The 19,728-nt window shown below is 44.4% G+C and overlaps 2 protein-coding genes across 3 annotated transcripts; both read right to left on the reverse strand.

Annotated features, from left to right (window-relative positions):
- Nucleotides 1-236: 236 nt before the first annotated feature.
- LIPH (lipase H) lies at nt 237-13,690 on the reverse strand. Its single transcript, XM_009284997.1, has 10 exons — nt 13,639-13,690; nt 9,219-9,586; nt 8,376-8,484; nt 8,164-8,265; nt 7,064-7,153; nt 5,778-5,945; nt 4,738-4,833; nt 3,661-3,772; nt 1,920-2,093; nt 237-321 (listed from the first exon to the last, which is right to left on the reverse strand). The coding sequence occupies exons 1-10, from the start codon at nt 13,688-13,690 to the stop codon at nt 237-239; spliced, it is 1,356 nt and encodes a 451-aa protein (XP_009283272.1).
- Nucleotides 13,691-15,969: 2,279 nt separating this feature from the next.
- ANAPC13 (anaphase promoting complex subunit 13) lies at nt 15,970-19,559 on the reverse strand. 2 transcript variants are annotated; one of them, XM_009284962.2, is made up of 3 exons: nt 19,366-19,559; nt 18,625-18,750; nt 15,970-16,434 (listed from the first exon to the last, which is right to left on the reverse strand). In XM_009284962.2, exons 2-3 carry the CDS (start codon nt 18,721-18,723, stop codon nt 16,309-16,311), a joined length of 225 nt encoding a protein of 74 aa, XP_009283237.1. In that variant the 5' UTR covers nt 18,724-18,750; nt 19,366-19,559; the 3' UTR covers nt 15,970-16,308. The 2 variants fall into 2 exon arrangements, with proteins under 2 accessions (XP_009283237.1, XP_009283236.1); XM_009284961.2 differs by lacking the exon at nt 19,366-19,559 and adding an exon at nt 19,031-19,160.
- Nucleotides 19,560-19,728: the final 169 nt, after the last annotated feature.

Raw genomic sequence — 19,728 nt, forward strand, 5'->3', positions numbered from 1 at the left:
CCCGCGGCGGAAAGCCGGCTCCTCCGCGGAAGCATGCTCCAAAACACAGAACGCCATCATTTTTTTGTCACTTCTACAGCCCCATTTATAACTCTCTGCGTTGACAACAGGGCCCCACCATGTTGTCGCTTGGTGTCCAGAGAAGGCACCAAGGAACTTTCAGGTGAGTCCCCCGTATGGCTGCGAAAACATCTGCCGTGTTCAGACATAACATTCAGAAATAACATATTCAGGTCTTAGCTCCTGCTCCAACATGGGATGGGCTTGAAGGTTTTCTTGGTGTTCTCCATCAGGACAAGGTCGTACCTGCACAGCTGTGGTCTGCATAAAAACAGTCAACAGGAGCCAAAAGTGAAAAATTGGCCTTTCTTGTATCATCCCCCAGGCAAGTCTCCCAGCATGCTGGAGGCTTAAATAAAGTCACGTTCTCAAGACAATAAGTGAGGTGGACTCCAAGCCTTACTGAGGTCAGGGATACCTTGAGCGTATTTTCATTCTGTTATACATTATCTTTTGCTTTGCCTCATGGAACAACAAAACAGCGAGCAAACTGAGGTATTGGCTACAGAGTTCATGGTACCCTTTAAGCCAGTCTACACTTGCATGACCACCAAACGGGTGGTCCTTCCATCTCCCCTTGCCCACCTGCGTGTTCCTGCCAATTCCCTGGTGTCAGCATTTGGGATTGTGCTGCCACTCTGAGCTGAGACCAGGTATTGATCTGGCTTAGAACTAGCCCAGCCGAAAAATCGAGGCAATACTTAGGCTTTCAGCTGGGGCTACATGAGCATTAGCCCTGGCATAGGGAAGGAGAGAGGGCAGGACATCCCTCCTTATGGCAGTGACTGATTACTTAATGGTGTTAAAATAGTCATGAAACGGTACTCATAGCCTGTGGCAGCCCCTCCTAGGGGAGAGTGGACAGCCTCTGATGAAATGTTTGGGCATTTGCATCTACTTTTTAAAAGATTAAATGTGGATCTGGGACTGGAAGTGACTGTGGAGGTGTAGGACAGGAGAAGGGGAGTGTCAGTGAGGGGGAGCTGCAGAAGGACTTTGCTTATTAGACATGCACAATGACTAAGGTAAGGGTAGCAGACCTTCATGAACTGCAAAGAAACCTGTTCTGCAGGTCTGTCCTTTTTTTGCTCCACCCTTCTCACTCTGTGGTGTGCAGTCCTTGTTTTAACCCAAATTTAAAGCACGTATGGCTTGATGTCCACATACTGTCCTTGCACACAAGGTCAACCTAAGAGATTCTGTACTCGCTGAGCTCAGGCAGAGATCCCCTCCTCCAAAGGTTCCCTAAAAATCAGGGAAGTGTAAGGGTAGGACTGTAGAGCAGACAGAGGTTAACAAGGCTATTGAAGCGGCTGTAGAAATCTCATCAGCAAATGAACCTGGTAGGTACCTCATGATGTTGTGGACAGTAGTCAGTGCTTTGAGGCATAGTGGCGAGCAGCTCCCAGTTACTGGAATTCCAGGAGTAGATTAATCTCCCTGTTTGACCGGACATAGAAATTGACTGGGATATAAAACGTGTATTTGGGGCTGGACATCTGTATTTCCCTGAGAGTTGCATTTACTTTCAGCCCAGAGTTCAGGCCTGGGCAGCTTCTCTATAGCTACTCAAAGGTCATTTTCCTCACCAAAGGTTCAAATGTCAGACCATGTCAGAGTCAGACCACTAATTACATGTTTTCAGTACAATAAGACAACCTCTGTGTTCAAGTTCAGCTATGGGATTTGTGTGCATGCACTAAAGGCAGAATTTATTCCCAAGATATGTGTGCAAGAATTATTAAATGTGAAATAAATATATTTTTTCTGGACGAACTCAGCCAGGCCAGGCATCTGGGAGATTAATTTACTTCTGTCCAGTTTGCAATGACAGAAATGGTTTCTAAACATCTGCTTACCTTTCTGGATTTGTAAGTGACCGGAACCTCATTTGGAGAATCCTGAGTTTGAATTTTGGGCCAATGACAGATCCTGTGGAAAATGTCAAGGAAATTCTTTCTACGTTTTCAAAGTCCTGGTCGAATCCAATTAGCAAAGTGATTTGGTTGTACTGCTGAAAGGCTGCAGCTTCTCTAAAGATAAAGCAGACAAGGTGTCAGAGAGTCACCAAGGGAATAGCTCCATTTTTAATATATTCAGTATAATATTAGAAACAGTGCCGGGGGAGGAGGAGGAGGACTGAACTTATGATTAGTTTCTGATTTACAGGAAATGGGTGTGGATTCAGGTCTCCAGGTGTGAACCTGCTCAGCCACTTTTGCACTCTGTTATTTGGGGCGGGAGTGGGGACACAGAAGTCTGATGCTGTTTGCTCTGGTCCCAAACCAGAATCCTCGCTGTGATTCTGCTTTGAACTCGAGTGGACTAGACCCAAATGTTGTTCGTACATGGCTGGCTGTGCAGACCTGAGTGCTGAGTCATCTGTGGAGTTTGCAGAATATGTTGCTGTATATAAAAATCTGGTTGTAACAACACTGTATGGCTGAGGTAGCTCTACAAATGGAAGACTCTACCTTGGGGGTATTAATGTCCCTAACTAAATTTCTGGTAGTTCTCTTCTGGCAAATGCAGCAGAAGCGTCTGTGAAACAGTGCAGCTTTGACCGGGATTAATGGAGAGTAATCCAGCTTCTCAGGATAGGAAAATAGCACGGGTTTAAAGACGTGAAGCCTCGCAGGTCTGGGGTTTGACCTTGGTCTTTTTTGACAGAGTGACTGGTTTCACTTTGAGATATGTGTGAAAACTGCACCGGTCTTGGGGCAAAAGTAGCACAGCTGCTCACAAAAACGCTGTGGCCACACCACACGTTCTTTATATAGCCAGTTGTATGGACATAGTTTAAGGTTTCCCTTATGAAGGTGAACCATGCAGATGTGACTGGAAGCATATCCCGGTTGCAATACTCAACATGACTGGCTTTGTTTAGAAGTTTTAGGAGGCCTGACAAATAGGACAAGTTTTAACCTGTCAAAGGTGTTTACGACGTGTGTGTGTAAGCATGCTGCCTGGTGGGCTGTCACACACTTGGCAGAGCGGGGTGGTCCTGTTGTGCAGCCCCAGGGAGCTATGCAGATTGCTCCAGTGCAAGCAGATACGGCTGAGAGAATATGCAGTTAGAGACGCTTGGGAAAACTAGTTGAGCAGGACTTGTTTGGCTGAAGTGTGTTTAGATCAATCAGGAATTTGCATGTCCACATAAACACCATTAATTTGCCTCTCCAAGTGGAATGAATTGATTTGGATGTTACATATTCAGGCCCAGGTTCATGCCAGCTGTCTTGGGCACCCAGAGCTGGAACAGAACACTTCCAGGAAAGGGAAGGAAAGAGGGGTAGATGTGTTTTTCCTCCTGTTTTAGTGGAAGCCTAGGATAGCCATGCCGCTGGCTGAGATTGTCCACTTCGGTCCTTAAGATGACTGAGAAGGGTCCAAACCCTGGCTGGGCTGTCAGCTGGTGTGTGCTGGGGGAGTCTGGGAAAATCACATAGGGCCGGACAAGCCCGAAGGCACGTACACTATCAAGTACCAGCAGAGAAATTAGAGGAGGATATCTTGCCTCCTCCCAGGTACAACTCCCCGGATGCAGTTGTACCAAGTGATTTGCTAACATTTACAGATTGTGAGATTGGTAAAACTTACGGATTAACTTTAGATTCTGCCTTCTTCCCAGTTTCATCAGCTAGTACAATGCTGAAGGTGCCTCTTCTGGTGTCTTTGTTCCATGTAATAATATCCACAAAGTAGTGATAAACTGAGGTGAGAGAGAGGGTGGTTAGACTCTGCACACTCTGCTTTCCAGCCTGACTGTGTGCCTGTCTGGGAACTGAGCTGCAGGTCTTTCTCCCATTTGCTCATTTGACACAACTCGTTCAATTTATGTCTAAAATCTCTTTCGTCTTCCTTTGCAGAGATTTCTAACAGAAATACTAAGAGATGTCTGGGAAAGTACTACAGCAAGGGCTCACAAGTGGCATGCAAGATGGCCTCTATGTATGGCTTTCAGCACACCACCTTTCACTCCCTGCCTTCCCCGTTCATTTTCAGATTGCCTTTTTTTCTCCTGTCCGCCTCTGATCCCTTTCATTTCTGTTCTCAGCATCTTTCATTTGTCTTCTCTGTCATGGAGCAGAATCGTCTGCTCTCTACTCTGGTCTGTAACTCCCTGAATTCATTTGCTGACCAGCACTGGAGCTCAGGCCATAATCCCTGCCCATGGCTTGGTATGTTGGTGATCATGAGGGTGAAACCTTTTTTCACCCTTGATTCTCCCTTGCCTGGGCCCTTTTCCTGTGCCTTTCACTTTTGTCCAGGGTAGCTTTTTTACCTGTTCAGCTCAGAGCATGTCTTTGACTCTCATTGTTCCCACACACCTCTTTCTTGCACAAAAGAGTGGTGTGTTGTTTTGAAACATGGTTTAGGAACTACCCTTTTATGTTTCATTTGCATGTTCTCAACAAATTTCCTAGCACTGTAAGCAAGATGAGCCTGTTCTTGCACATCTCTAGCGAGTAGTTGGCTTTCACAGCACCAGGCAGGTTTGCAGGTAAGAAATGTAATGACAAGACTGCAGGTGGACTCAATTCTATCCAGCAGCCACTGGCTTTGTTTCTAAAATGCTGGCTATGATGCCAATAGCAACTAACCATCTCTGGTTCAGCTATTGCTGAAGGAGGCAATACACAAAGAAAAATCATCTCAGAAATCTTAGTCACTTACTACAAAATGGCTCTTTGTCCGCTGTATCAAAAAACATACTTGTCACTGGATGGCTCTGTTGTGTTAAATAGCTTTTCCACTTATGGGCATAATAACCTATAGATGACAGTTTGAAAATGAAAACAGAAGAAAACAGAAAGAAACAGAGAGTTACTGCACAGGGATATAAGCAACTGAATTGCTGAAAATAACAAAGCAAGTATTTAAGAAATAGTATATTCCTTGCCAGCTGCAAGGTATTACTGTGACACATGCTCCCATACTCTGTAGACTTATACCAGGGCTTAATTTTACTTGTGTAACTAAAGCCAACTGAGTGTCTAAATATGCCTGGTTACTGTTCAGCACTTATTTTAAGATTGATCTTTTTCCACGTCTGATATCCATGGTCAAGAAGGATTTAATTTTGCAGTGCAGAATGAAAATCAGCCCCTTAGCTTTGCAAGTTCATCTCTGGAAGTGTCAGGTTTTTTTAGCATCAACATTTCAGAAATGGCAGCCTGAAGCTGGGCTGTCACATCCAAGCTGGGACACCTCTGTTGGTCAGTTACAAAAAAGCAGAATACCCTTTGTTCACCCCTCTGCCATTCCTTTTAGAGTCAAGAGGGGTTTGTGGTGCTGAAAATTTCTTAGAAAAGATTCTGTTTTAGCAAGAACATGCCCCTATCCCTCAAACTCTGCAACTAACGGACTTTAATTCATTGTTTTTGTGACTTTAGTGTAAAGATCCCAAGTCTTGTTTTGGCTTTTCTAGTTCTGGATCCTTTACATGTGGATTTCTTTTCTAGATCATAACATGATGTGACCGTACAAAGAGCAGGGAAATTTCTCAGGCCTCTTTTGCCTGCATCAGAGGCTTGTACCTCTGCAGAAGTCAAGGAGAGACCACCTCAAAAACCTCGGTGGAAATAACTTACATGCTTTTGCAAAGCACTGTGTTGTGTTAGTCCTTTAGCAAAACATTTGTCACACACCAAGTTACAGTAATGATGGGCAGCTCTGTCAGACACAGGATGTATTTACGTTCTCTGGATCCTTACCTAGGATGGGACATGGCATAGGCCAAAAAGTTTCACAGCTGGTACATTTGCCATTCCTGTAATTTCTGTATGAGTCACACGGGTATGCAGTAATATTGCAGCTCTGTTTCAGAGATGACATGAACAGGAAAACAGACCTCTGGTGGTCACATTTAAAATACTGCAATCCTTAATCATACATAGAGAAGAAATATTTTGTTAGCAATCCTCATGCTTCAGGAAAACAGTATTAATGCACTAGCGAAAAGGACACACCATTGGACAGTCACTGACCAGTCTGAACACAACAGATTGCACTGGGCTGTGGCAGAACAGTGAGTGGGCACTAGCGCCTCCCTTTGAGTGCACTCAGCTGTGCCTATGTCCACTTTACTTTTCTTCTTGTCTTTCTTGGTTTTAAAAACATGTTTGTTTGTATTGTTACTGTAGTTCCAGAGGATCCAGCTATGGATCCTACTCCGTCTCGGGTCTCCTCATCTTCTCTCTGAGCTCAGGCCTGACAGCTGGATATTGCTTTTCTTTTTTGCACATGGCCTTCCATTTTGGTGTTAAAAACTCTTTAGAAAGACATAACTAATAAAACGAGTTGTTGCATGAGCAGCAAAATGAGTGAAGCCTCATTTCCTATGGATTTTTGTTTCAGGCTGGTTTCCTGTGTAGATTCTCTTGGGTCTGATAAGGGTTGAGTTCACATTACTGCCTTTTCTTTTGTGAGGTATCTTCTTCACCCAGTTTTCATAAAACCAGTTCTGCTGCCGGGCTGCAAAGGAAAAGAGCTTTCTTGCATTCAAGACTAGGGCTCTACCTGCCAGACTGCACTATCTGTCACTGCCAAGAAAGGTGCATTGGATTCGGTATAACTGCCTACCCCACATTCATCTTGAACCTGTTTTCTGAACAGTTTATTTCCATTGCTAGTCCTTGGGGTTTTGTGTGTGTTCTAAGTAATTAAAAAAAAAATATCCCACAGGTTTTCTAAACATTGTCACAAAATGAAGGCACAAATCTGCCTGATGACTTTTTGCACGGAAAATTAATCCCATTTGCATTTGTGACAGAGAGCAGAAGATCACCCCTCACTCATACGTCTGCCTGGTGCACATCAGCTAAACTCCTGTTATGTCAGTGTGCCACATCAGTGCTGGGAAGAGATTGCTGTCATGGCTTTCCCAGAATGTGGTTTTCATGTATTTTCTAAGCAGTGATGATGTTTCTCTGGCCTTCTCCTCTTTTCTGATTGGAAACATTTTGTCAGTGTTTGTGCAATTCAATGCAGAATTAATTACCAGAAAATATTGTCAGTGGACAGCCAGGCTGGTCGGTCCCGCCGTTGGGGTAGAAGTCTATGTGGCCTAGTGCGTCTGTGTAACCTAGTCCTGACAAAAGAAAATATGAGGGGTAGGGGGAGGGAATATTAAATCGTAAAATGAAGAAGAAAGAAACATAACTGGAAAAAATAATAGTTATTTAGCTCTAGGATGCCTGTCTGTGCAGGAATATTAATGTCATTCATCTATTTAGGCAGCAGGCCAAACAGTTGTGACCCAGCTGCGTCATTTTAGCAGTGGTATCAAATACCTAAAATAAGTCTGTGCATGTGAGTACAAAATTTGGCTTTTTGTGTCGCTGTGTGTGGGAGAGGAAAAGGGATGTGAAACACTGGGTATTGCTGTGCTGCTGAAGTCCGAGTTCTTGGAGGGACTGGGAGAAGACGAGAGGCAGCAATGAGGTGGGAAAGCCTAGTGCTGGGGGTAGGATGCCAGTGGGAGCAGAGTGGAGGGCTTGCATCACACTGCTGGCCTGGCTGGCAGATGCGAAGACATGCTGTGCACTGGTTGGGAAAGGAGCGAGCTGAGGAAGATTCCAGATTCGCCCTAGAGGAAGGTTTAGCCCATGGGAGGTGGGATGAAGACTGGAAGCATCATGCAGGGAGCCACGGGGTTGGGGATAGCTGATCTGCTGTGCAAGGCATTGAGCTGTGTGACTAGCTTTTGAGATGCTGCGTGCTTGGCGGCAGCCTGACCAGCAGTGCGGCGTTAGTGTGGAACTGCTGTGGCAGGACTGTGTGCTGCGGTAGCAACAGGGCATTCCTGCACCAGGGCCTAAGTCCTTGTACTTCATGGGCCACAAGGCTATAATTGCTGTAGAACAGCAGCATGTTTTGAAATGCAAATAAAACAGCAGCTCCTGAGGGAGTGCTGAGCACAGTGTGAGGAACACAGGACCACAGGGCCCTTCACAGCACCAGTGAAGGAGACTGCTGTCCTCCTAGGCCAAAGAAGCAAGGATCCCCCAGCACTGCTGCCTACCAGAGCCCCCGCTTTCCTGTGCTCCCCCTGAGTTTCTAGGTTTCCTCATAATGGTAAAGAGGAGAAACGTTGCATACCATCGGTGTCCGAATGAATGACATCAACAAACTGTGCGTCTGTAGGATCCAGCCTCTCACTAGGCGGCTTTCCTCTGTACAAGGGGCCTGCTGGGTCAAGGCCTGCAACACAAAACCATGCGCATGGCATCACTTCCGTACTGTGCAGCTCGCTCCGCTCATGGTGAACAGCTATCCTCAAAGCAAAAGGACTGACAGGAAGAAGGGCTTACCTGTGATTCTTCCAAGTGTACCATCAAACATCTGTCCCACAAAGCCAGAGATGTGTGCTCCCAGGCTCACTCCTATCATGTGCAAGGAGTCAAGTGATGCTCCATCAACCTGCGATTTAAAAGTACTCGTGGTCACAGATTTTAGGCACATGAAAGGCATAAAAAATATCAGGAGGAGGAATGTAAATGCATCTCCCTGCTTTTCCCACATTTTCCCTTGGTGTGTTCCACTCTGTGTAAATATTCCCCCTCTGATAGTCCCATAGTACAACTAGCACTCATGTTGAGGGCTCATATCTGAGAGAGCTGCGATGAGAACAGTTCAGGCAATGGTTGTATTTTCCTGGGGCAGTGACTACAAGTGTGGACAGGAACGAGTATTCACAGGCCCCATGAGTTGCCCACAACTCCAGTTGCCCACATGAGGTTCCTGCAAGGCATTAGCAGACACAACAATCCTAATGAGCCAGTGTCATCATTGACTGTGCCTGTGCAACAGTCAATTGCAGGAGGAGCTGCAAACTGTAGCTGATACCCATAAGCTGACTTTTGGACATCCAGAAAGTGGAAATAGAGTTTCTATGTATGGGAAAACATATCTGTAGAGTTTTGTATCCAGAAATGTAGAGACTTAGAGCGTAAACTGAATATTGCAACAAAATACCATCATACCAAGTCCAAGGGTAGAATGTGGCACTGCAGTATAGCTGCACTTCCAAAAATAAATGCATTCCTTTTTAGGAGTTTCTTTTCCCAGACATCCTGCTGTGTTTAAACAGTTCCTTTGTGCCCTTTACATACTGTGCATTAACGACTATATCATAGTGTGAACGTTCAACTTACCAACATTTCATCAATAAGTTTCTTCAGAATCTCAGCAACTTTCTTGCAGTTTCTGGAAGCATTACTGTAGATGAGAGTTGTTGCCCCCTGGTTCCAGTCCACAACGATGACGTTCATGTCTTCTACAGAAAGCAGAAGATGTACCAAGTCAGGGATCCAGACCGGGATAGAGCCTGTGAGTCGGTATCCGTGGATGATGAAGGTAGTTTTCTTGGTCACATCTAGATGCTTGGAGGCTGCTGAATCGAGCTCTTCAGCACAGTTTGGGTTCTGTCTGGTGTAGAGCAGCAGCTTCACTTTCAGGTCTGTCCCTATCAAAGCATTGCTGATGCTGAGAGCTGTGAATGCAGGGCATGTCTTCCCAGGATCTGAAAAGAGCAGTGTGGCAATCCTGAGGTTAGCACCAATGTGTTTGCTTTGACCTTTTCTACCTGCCTGCCCTGCACAGGCCCAGGTACATATGCTATGAGCTGTCCGAGCCGGGGCTTCTCCTTTCCTCTCCATCACGTTCATGACTGGAGATACCCTGAAACTTAGGTTTTGTTGCCATGTTGGAACAAAGACAGCAAGTGTACCTTCTTGGAGCAGCATTCCCTGAAACAGCACAGTCCTGCTTCCACTAGCAGCTGAGAGATGGTATGGACTTTCTCCAAAAATCCCACTAGTGTGAGGAAGGTATTAGAGACTGACAACTAGGGTGGTTGCTGTATTGGTTTGAGAGCACACCCAGATGCTCTGGGCAGGTTCTAGGGTAAAGAGATATCCTTGTGGTTTGTTTGTAACTCCAGTCTGGAGCTGACAAGCTGCAGAGGATCTTGCTGTTGTGAGGGACAGCTCAATGCTTCATTTGTATTTGCAGATGCAGCCTGCTATTTCAGACTGCGAAATGGGACACCCTTTGACTGCATGAGATATGTTACTGATATTGCTTTATACACAGCTGAAGAGTAACTGTATTTTATGTAAGTGCTGCTTTATGGGACGGTCTCTGCCATTTGAAAGCCTGTCTTTGTTCCTTGCTTTTCCAGCAGAACACCAGCTGAGCCTTCAGAGTCCAGTACAATCTCCAACAGGGCACTGGCAGGGAATGGAATAACTGTTTCCAGACAGACACTGCTTATGAAGGCCCTCCCAGGTTTTGCAGCCTCTTCCTGGCTCACAATCCTTTTCCCCAAATCCCCTTAATCTTATTGAAGAACCTTGTGGGAGAGAGTGTCTCTCTCACACATACAGCCTGGGCTGCAGTAATCATTCAGGCTGCAGTTGCTAGAGAAATCTTCCTGATCTTTGTTGCTTAAAGGGCTGTGCAGTAGGTAGAAGGGTTTAGAAAACCTGCAGCTGTAAGCTAATTGTGCTCTAACAAATCTCCAATACGCTGTGCATTTTAATTTCTAAATGATGAAACTCTCACAGTTTCTACAAGCAACTTTCCCTTTTCTCCTCCTATGGAAATCAGGAGCATGAGCGTGATATAAATGCTATGTGCCCAGCACATAAAATAATCTGCTCAGTTGCCATAGTTCTGCTAATTACTTTGTAGAAGCCCCAGAAACTCCAGAAATGAAAGTTAATAGGCTAAAAGGATGTTGCAGTTAAGTCCAACTGGATATTTTAAATTGCTAACATAAATTCAGAAATAAATTTTAACATTTGAAATCCATGGAGTCCTTCCTGTATAAAGCCTATGGTAAAATATGAATAGCAGGACAGGAGTGGTGGAAAATGAGCCCTCAGCCAGGCCCAATGAACATGAGTTGAAATCAGTGGCCTTTGAATTGAGGGTGTTCTGCCTCTGTAATGCTTCAGTCAGGGCTCCCAGGGGCAGTGTGACTCTGGGCTCTGCTTGCAAGAGTAAAGGTGACCTGGGTGGCTGTCTCCTGACCAGCTTGCTCTCACCTCGTTCTTACAGTGCCAAGATGCTCCAGAGAAACAGCAGCAAGAGTTCTCTTATGACACTGCTCATGTGGAGATCTCAAAGTAACTAGCAGAGAAAAGTTATCATTTTTTGCTGACATATACCAGCATACACAGTGATACTCAACGACTGTCCTCTAGGTGCTACTGCAACATAAAAAAATACAATTATTTTTTACTAATAACTAGAAATTGTTACTGTATAGTATTATTATACAATATTGTTAATCATCTTTACTGCCACTGAAGCTGTAGGAATATAGGCAGAAATGCCAGGCAAGAATTACTTCTATATAGTGCAAGATTGCACTGATTGCTTAATTTGTTTCTACATCTCCTCCATTGTGCTGAGACTTGCCCCAAGGAGCAAGCACTATGTTTGTCACCAGAACAACCCAAACCTTCTGGTAAAGAAGACCTTTTAAAGAGCTGATCGGCATTTGCTAATACCTAACACAGGAATTGTTTAAAAAAGCCTTGTTATATCTGCACCAAGTCTGTTAGATTTGTTCTATTTTGATTAACAAAATCAGATCAGTGCTAATAGTGGGGGAAAACGTGCCAGCTTCACTTCTGGCAAGCTGGTGCATATCCCAGACTCATCCACCATGTGTTACAAAAGCTGACACATGAGGACAGCCAGTTATCCTGGCTTTGCTCTTCATTCTGATAAGCACAGTGAATCCTACCCAAATGGCTGGAAGTGTCTTTGAAACTGCAACAAGATTTCTCTGATGGGGCAAGAGGCTTACTGAGATTAAGTCTGCAAGCAAATAAGCGAGGTGGAAACTCACAGCCTGGCACTATACTTAACCCGTATCCAGCAGACCACTTTCCTCCGGGAAAGATGAATAAATGTGGCAATTAACCCAGTGTCCCATTAACTTGCTCCCAGCTCTGTCTTGGCCATTAGCTTGCTGAACAGCCTCAGGCAATTCAGTTTTCTCCCTCTGCTCAATTTTCTGATATGTAAAATAGGACGGCAAACAGCAGTTTCCTGGGCAAGGTGCTCTGACATCTCAGCACCTGTAGCAGGGGGCATACCAATCTGTTAAACTGATGTTCCTATGTGGGAGCTGGACATCTTTTGTCTCGAGCTTGAGATCAGCCTCTGAGGCGCTATTGCAGCAGGAGGGGCTGCAATATATATATATATAATGAAGTTATATACTCCCAGGTGGGAGTGTTGCGGTCATGAGAATGGTCCCAGGCAGACTCTGTGGTATTTACTGCAGTCAGTGCTACTTAAGGCCTGCATTCCTCTGGTCTCTCTCACTCCTTTCTTGGAGACAGTGTTTGTAGGCTTTTTCTTCCTTCTGTCCTGGATGTTCATTCTATAGACAGGCAGGGTTTGCAATAGTGGCATTTTGGGGCTGTGGTCTTGAGGCTGTCTGCATGAATAGAATAGCAGCTGAGTTTTTTAACTCCACCAGTGTGTCCTTTTGCAAAGTGAAGTTCCAACAGATTTTCACTTCAATGGGTCAGTGGTCACTTGGTCAGATTTGTAGTTGTCCTAGCTGTGGTCCTTGGGAGACCGTATTGCCACACAGAGCCTGTGAAGGGGGCTGCTCACCGAGTCAACACCTTGCTTGGACTTCAGATAAACGTGTTGCTGCTTCTGCATCTGTCTGCAGTTTCACCGACACTCAAAACCCTGTCACCTTGCCTGAGCTTTTTATGGTGTGTTTCAACAGACTGGTCTTATGCATCAATAATGAAGTCTTCAGCTTTAAGCACTCTTCACTTCTGCACAGCAAATCTCAGTAGCATTATTGAAGAATTCCATCACTTTTCCATAGAGAGAGTGTGCCCTCTACCTCTTAAAATGGTTTTCAGTATCTCACTGGGTTTCCTTGGTGCCTTCTCACACAATTCTCTTTTTCCACTTATTATTACTACATTACCTACACATATTTAACAAACTAAGCAAAACATGACCCCAAGATATTACTCAGAGAACCTGATGAAATACAAGTTAGTATTTATAAGAATACTTTTTTTTTTCTTTTTGTTTGTTTTCCCTACAAAGCAGAGAGCTATAACTTGAGTTGCTCCCATGTGAATGCTAACACAAGGCAGTACATTTGTTTATTGTTACACAGGTTGATTCTTGATAGGGCTGTGAGGATATCAAATGAAATTTATTGTTCATAAATGGCAATTCGTCCTTCGCGTCTGTCATATAAGACACTGCTGAAAAGAAATCATTCTTCTCTGAAGATTTCAAATGACATTTTCAGTGTCGATGGATAGTACTTATATAAAAGAGAAATGTTTGCAAAGTGAGAAAAAGATAATAAAAATGACTTCTGGTTTTACATTTGGAACTCTTAGAGCTGACTACATTCATATAACCAGTATAATTTGCTTTGCAAAAATAAATAATGCTAGTGAAAAACCCTAGGCAGTAACTATAATGCAGAGGGTAGATACATTAATGTTTCTGCAAAACACAAAGCATGTTATATTTGACAAAAACATTCAAAACACACGGTTGATTTCTTACCTGTTTTCACCCCATACAAAAGGTAGATGAACACGACACACAGCCCCAGCATATGGACTTCCACATGGAACTTCTACAGGTAAAAGTTTTTAAGGATCCCACAAGTTCTTTGGCATGTGTCTGCTGTCTCTGACAACAGTTTGCTCTCTTTTTTCTGCCAGTAGCCGTAGGTGTGGTGAAAGGAGGAAGTTACCAGCCAAGAAATTAAGACCAGTCTTTAGTTATACAACTAAAGCTTCTTCTTAAAAAGGTGGGGCACCTTCTATTCTACGAGGTTTTCTTATTTTAAATATAGTTTGCCCTGGGGAATGACTAATCAAAGACACAAATGGTTTGGTATCGCGCTATAAGCAGCAATTTGACTACACATGTTGAAACTAAGGAAATTATTGCGTGTCTATTTGTCTTTTGCAAAGAATGTCAAAAGGCAGCAAAGAATGTAGGTGTCACTGCAAGTCTGATAAGCGTCTGGGCAGGGCCAGAACTTGGTTTCACAGGGCCCTACGTTGGTAGCATTCATGATGATCCCTACTCTCCCATGTCCCTCTGGCTTTCCTGAGCACTGTGGCCCAGCATCCCTTCTAACTATCCTGTCATCTCGGGCAGGAGGCAGATGCACAGCACGATGTCATGACTAAGGGAAGGTATCAGTTTGAGTCAATCTATCTGGGTCCCCATTGGGCTGCCAAGCAACCACTGTCTAGGATGACACTTACACATCTGGCATCCCCACCACATTTTCTTGCAGACCAGCTGGAACCTCATGAATCCAGCTCTAATTCAAGTAAGAAAGGCTTTTTTTTTCCTTGCTGGACAGGAGGAAGAAGATGGCAGATGCAAAGACAACTGTCAGGGGCAGGAAAGGAAGTCTGAAATTGGAGCTGGAAGATCTAGTGGCAAAATTGGAAAGATGAGGGTGGTGGGGAGTTTGTAAAGGGGTGAGAGGGGGGAGGGGAAGAGAGAACAGGGATGGCTGCTGGATAGAAGCTGTGTGGTAGCTTTGCCTATGTTTTCTTTGCAAATTCTCCTAACGTAGGCCAGGGAAAGGGAACATGGGGAGGATCAGAAACACCTCATTAAGCACAGGCTCTGTTTTTTTCCCCCTGGTCATGATCTATTGGAACTATTACAGTTCCCAGCTGCATAGCTGTTTCTTTGGTCCATGCTGTACATACTAAGCTTTTTGACTTTGCTAATTCTTGGGTTAATCCTTAACTCTGCCTGCTGGCTGTCTGCAGCTCCTTCTTGTTCAGACAAGTGCGTGCTGCTTGTCTAGTGCAGGCACGGCTTACACCTCAGACAGAGGAGTGCACCCAGCAACACACGTGATTTTTTCACAAGCACCTTGAGCCTTTCCATCCTCATGCAGCTCAGCAATCACAGTCTCACAGGACATGTGCTGTGCTGTGATTCCATTTGGTAATCACACAAGCAAAAGTTGTTTTTTGTTATTCTGAAGAGGATAAACATTCAGAAAAGACACCAAAAAACTTCTGTGGAGTATGGAAGCTGCAAGCTCCAGGAAAGTGCTTTTTCTGATGGACTGGCAAAAGAAAATAATTTGAAACATTGTTTTCCTTCCAGTTCCTTTCTCACCTCTACCAGTAATCCTAAACTCTGTCAAAATATTTTCTCCTTAGCAAGTTCTGCCAATGGTGCGAAGGAATTGGTCCAACAGTGAAACATGCAAGATGAACAGAAGGCTTTTACCTATTGCAAAAGACATTTGAGAATCAGAGATAAAATGAGATAAAGAAGTCAGGAGGGCCTTGCCTTTCTTCTCAGCACAGAGAGGTAACAATTTATTGCCTGAAGTTAAGCCCCACTTGTTTCTTTTCCCCATCACTTTCCTCAGATTTACGTTTCTCATCTGAGACAGCTCATCCAAGTGGCTATCAGTGCAACAGGTGGTACACCAGGACTGCAGGCTCTTCCTTGTAACTCTCAATCATCCCTCAAAAGACAATGATTTTGAGTAACCACCATTTTAGCATAAATTAGACTATTTACAGTACGTGTATTGGCAAACATACCCAGGATGTCAGCACTGCAAGTGCTGTCCACTGCCACCGTCAAATCCTGAGATGAGGAGTTCAAATAACCACCTGTGTTTACAGATCACTTGAATCCTATTGACCAATCTTTCACGCCTGCCTGACACAACCTTCCTCAGCCACACACTAGTTAAAAGATGGTAACAACTGACTTACGGTTATTTGTTTTTTGTACACTGAACTCTGACCACAGACTACACAGGAATACTTCTTGGGACATAAGCCTCCAGAGTCAGAAATGATCTCATCGTGAGCTTTGAAATCAATAACAACTTGAGACAGTAAAAACTATTTCTTTTATCACATATAGAAAACATTTAAGATCAGAATTGGCACCAACTTAAGAACAATTTAACAGAAGATATGAAATAATTTTACATAAGAGAAACATTCTGATATTAGCTCTGAGGTATGAGATAGCCATTGTTATTTCACACTCACTGTAGAAGCATTTTAAACTTGTGTTTCGTCACTGTGAATAGAACCATTGTTTGAATTCGAGCCTTTTTCAGAAACGTTGTTTCCTCCTTAGAGAAGCTTATGACAGCGATGGTCAGCTGAAAAATATTTTTTATATTGCATTCATGCATCCACTGCACGCGATCTCACTGATTCACTAGTTTCCCGTGGGTGGAACATTTTCATGGAGATACTGGAGAGCCAAATCTGTCCACTTCATTTCTTGCTCTTTCACAGACTCGGTTGTGCCACCATTGTCTTGCTCTGGTTCAGGAAGCTCATTCTGAGAACAAAAAAGACGTACAATGCATCCCACACATAATACGCTTCCTGAAAGGAGTGGGTTACTAAGACTTCATATGGATAAATAGAAAAATTCACAGACGAGACCAGGGGGTGTATCTGAACAATACATATCATATATACTGATCCAGTTAAAAATATTACTAAGTCCAGTTATGAACAATATTCTTTTCATGTGAATATGGTGTTTAATCTGAAAGGTAAATTGGTTTTCCAGGACCCTGGGGCCTTGCTATACACTCAGACTGCACATGCAGTGAAGAAGGAGAATATATAGCAAATGCAAAATAAGTAAATAATAGTATGATGCAATTATTCCATTGCTTGTTTGCAATGTGTTTCTTTTGCTGTTGCCAAGAATACAGATACTACATTTATTATAGCTGTTATTAAGACAACTGTAACATGTTACTTTCCTATGGCAGGTGAGAAATCCTTCCTCTTTCTACATGCTGAACACAGGTGTGGTTGTGTTATATCAACAGTAGAAGTCAGAAACCCCTACCAGGTGCAACACAGAGCTGCTCACAACACAGTAAGGAGGAAGTATAGTTTAACTGAGATTTCGTTTTCCTTCCTTACATTATTTGTTCTCTGTGTTGCTGTAGTGGTGCAGTCACACAGAGCACATGTTATTCTGCCAGATACCATTTGGGCAAGAATTCTGAGTTCTAGATCTCTGGAAATCCCAGCATGAGCAAAATAAAATTTTTCAGTTTTGAAAACAGCATATGATTCGAGCCCATTTGAGTTCATAGGAATCTCTCGAGTGAGCACTGCATCAGATGCTCAGGACAGGCTCAAATACCACTTTACAGCCATTCTGTTCACTCCTTTACAATGCCGCTGAGTAAGTCTCCTGTGAATTTGTGCTGGTTTTCCTATGTGATCAGAGCCAATCCCATCCCCGGGGATCTTTATATCCACAGCCAGGCCTTTCTTTCTATTGTTAGTTGATGAGGCTTCCTGCTCTGAGGCTGCCATCTGTATGTGACTGTAAGTAGCTCAAGAGATGGCTGTAAGGAAAGAAACAGTAATGTTTGGACACAGGGTAAAGGCAAATGTCAGCAAGAAACTAGTTTATCATATTCAGCCTGCCTAATAAAGGTTATCCCAAGAAAAAGTGGGTTTGGGCTCTTGTATCTGAGAATCACAGCTCTGCAAGATCATTCCCTCAAGCCCAAATCTTGGCAGGAAAACTTGTGTGCTGTGTATATGGATTTTGGAGGTGTGTAGCTACTCCTTGCCCTCTCTGAAAAGACAGTGGTGTGAAGGCTAAAGCTTGAGCCATGTCACTGGCGATTTGGAAATGTCTCTGTGCTAAAAGAAACCAGAAGCCTATCAATCCCCACGATCTTAGCATGACTGCTTTCTCAGTGCCAGCCAGAGTAAAGCTTGTGTACCAGAGAGAACAAGGAAAGGGAAAATCCTCAGATACGTCTCACTTCCCTGGTAGTTCCCAAATGGCTAAGGAAGACATCAGTGGGGGACATCTGAAGCTCCAACTTGGGGATCTGTGGGATCAGAGGTAGCTTTTCCCCAGCTGCATCTCTCTGGCCTCGTAGCTATACAACAAGCTGTACGCTGCTGACTAACTGCCATGTGTTGGATGCAGCGCTACAAGCAAGAGTCCCACTGCAGATGCCAGTTTGTTCACTACTATCCTTGAACTGGCAACAGCAACAGTTTATTTGGAAAAGACTGATTAGGAAGACATTTGAAAAATTTTCAGCTTCTTTTAATGGCATTTCAGAAAGTAGAAATAAAGTTTAACCAAGACTGCAACTGTCAGCATGAGACTGATCCTCTCTGTTCTACAAACCAACTGGGAAACCGCTTCAAACACTAGTAACATGAAGGGGAAGCATAGAGAAAGGATGATTCTACTTCTCCCTGATGCCAAACCCAGAACTGTGCGATGGGAAGGGCACTCCAGTTCCGAGGAGATACGGCAACTGGTCAGGGGAAGGGGGAGACAAACAGCCAAGTCCTCATCTGCACACAGGAATGACAGGCATATAGGACAGAAAAACAGTGAGTCAGATCCATTCAGGGAACATTTTGTACAAATTAGCTGCACCACAAGCAATACTCTCTGTGCCGTTTCTTGGAAGGGGCTGTGATAAACACACCGGTCTTAACTTAGATTGATAAGTAGCAATTCACCTACCAGAGGGATAGCCACATCCTCGTATGGCAATTTATCTTCCCTCCACGCATCATCGATCAAATCCAGGATTCTGCCATCTCTTTGCACTTCGCTGTCCATCGTTGTAGCAGGCAAGTACAGCTAAATCTGTGACACAAAGCAGATACTGTTTCTAACATCCACATCCCCAACCACGTAGCTGGAGTTTGGACTACGGGCTTGCTCCAGTTTTGATCCAATTCCTATTAAGCTTAAACTTTTATGGAAAACCTTGATTTTCCTAATCCGCTCAGAAAAGGGTTATAACCACAGGAGAACTACTTAATCTGAAAAGAACACTATCAAACTGAATTGCAGATTGATGAATATATAAAACTAGCCTGTTATTATTAATTATAGAGATTTACATGTGTGTATAGCTACTGACCTTTAGAAGTCTCTTTTGAGTGAGCTTGAGGACCTAGAGCTCCCCCGTGCCCTCTAACTCTGTGCAGAACCATTGCTTATCGTTTGCTGCTTACTCGCTTTCAGTCCCTGATCAGTGCCGTAACTCACCCACACCTTCACGAGTCTGGGAAAGAGTCAGAACAAAGGATTTAATGGCACAGAAAATGCTGCCAAGACCTGGAGTCCAGGAAACTGGTGAAACAGGAGAAAAATAAGACCTGTCTTCCACCCTCAGCTACTACAACCGTTCCAGGGGTTTCTTGTGATTATTTGATTAGCACTCTGCCCTCCTTGAAACGTCACCGCAGAACTCACCCGCGTGACTCCTGCAGGACAGCAGCCAGCAGCAGGCAGCTCGATCGTGCCAGGGTTGGAAGACTACCGATATTTATTGAAAACCAAACCAGGCTTGGGACTCCCGGAGGGTGCAGGAGCCACCTGGCCATGCCTGGCTCCAGAGCTACACGTTGAACAGGCCTTGCCTTTACACCCAGAGCTGTGGCGCGCTCCAGCCGCCCCGGAGGCGGCCCTGCGGTGGGTGGGGACAGCCGGGCAGGGCGGACACCGACTCGGCGCTGAGGACAGGCCTAAGCGCATCCCAGCCCCGGTAACCGGAGCGATGCGGCCCCCTGCCCCTCCCGGCCAATGCAGCCCCGTGGCCCTACCGTGCCTCCCCCC

The sequence above is a fragment of the Aptenodytes forsteri genome, unplaced genomic scaffold, assembly GCF_000699145.1.
Source record: "Aptenodytes forsteri isolate BGI_AS27 unplaced genomic scaffold, ASM69914v1 Scaffold679, whole genome shotgun sequence".
NCBI lineage: Eukaryota > Metazoa > Chordata > Aves > Sphenisciformes > Spheniscidae > Aptenodytes > Aptenodytes forsteri.

Bases quoted from the DNA above. Each gene is read 5' to 3' on its own strand.
- ANAPC13 (XM_009284962.2), bottom strand. From the start codon at position 18,723: ATGGACAGCGAAGTGCAAAGAGATGGCAGAATCCTGGATTTGATCGAT. The intron at 16,435-18,624 runs GTAGGTGAATTG...TTTTGTTCTCAG, and splicing joins AGGATGTGGCTATCCCTCTG to AATGAGCTTCCTGAACCAGA.
- LIPH (XM_009284997.1), bottom strand. From the start codon at position 13,690: ATGCTGGGGCTGTGTGTCGTGTTCATCTACCTTTTGTATGGGGTGAAA. The intron at 8,266-8,375 runs GTAAGCCCTTCT...TTTGTGTTGCAG, and splicing joins TACACTTGGAAGAATCACAG to GCCTTGACCCAGCAGGCCCC. The intron at 7,154-8,163 runs GTATGCAACGTT...TTCTTTTGTCAG, and splicing joins CATTCATTCGGACACCGATG to GACTAGGTTACACAGACGCA.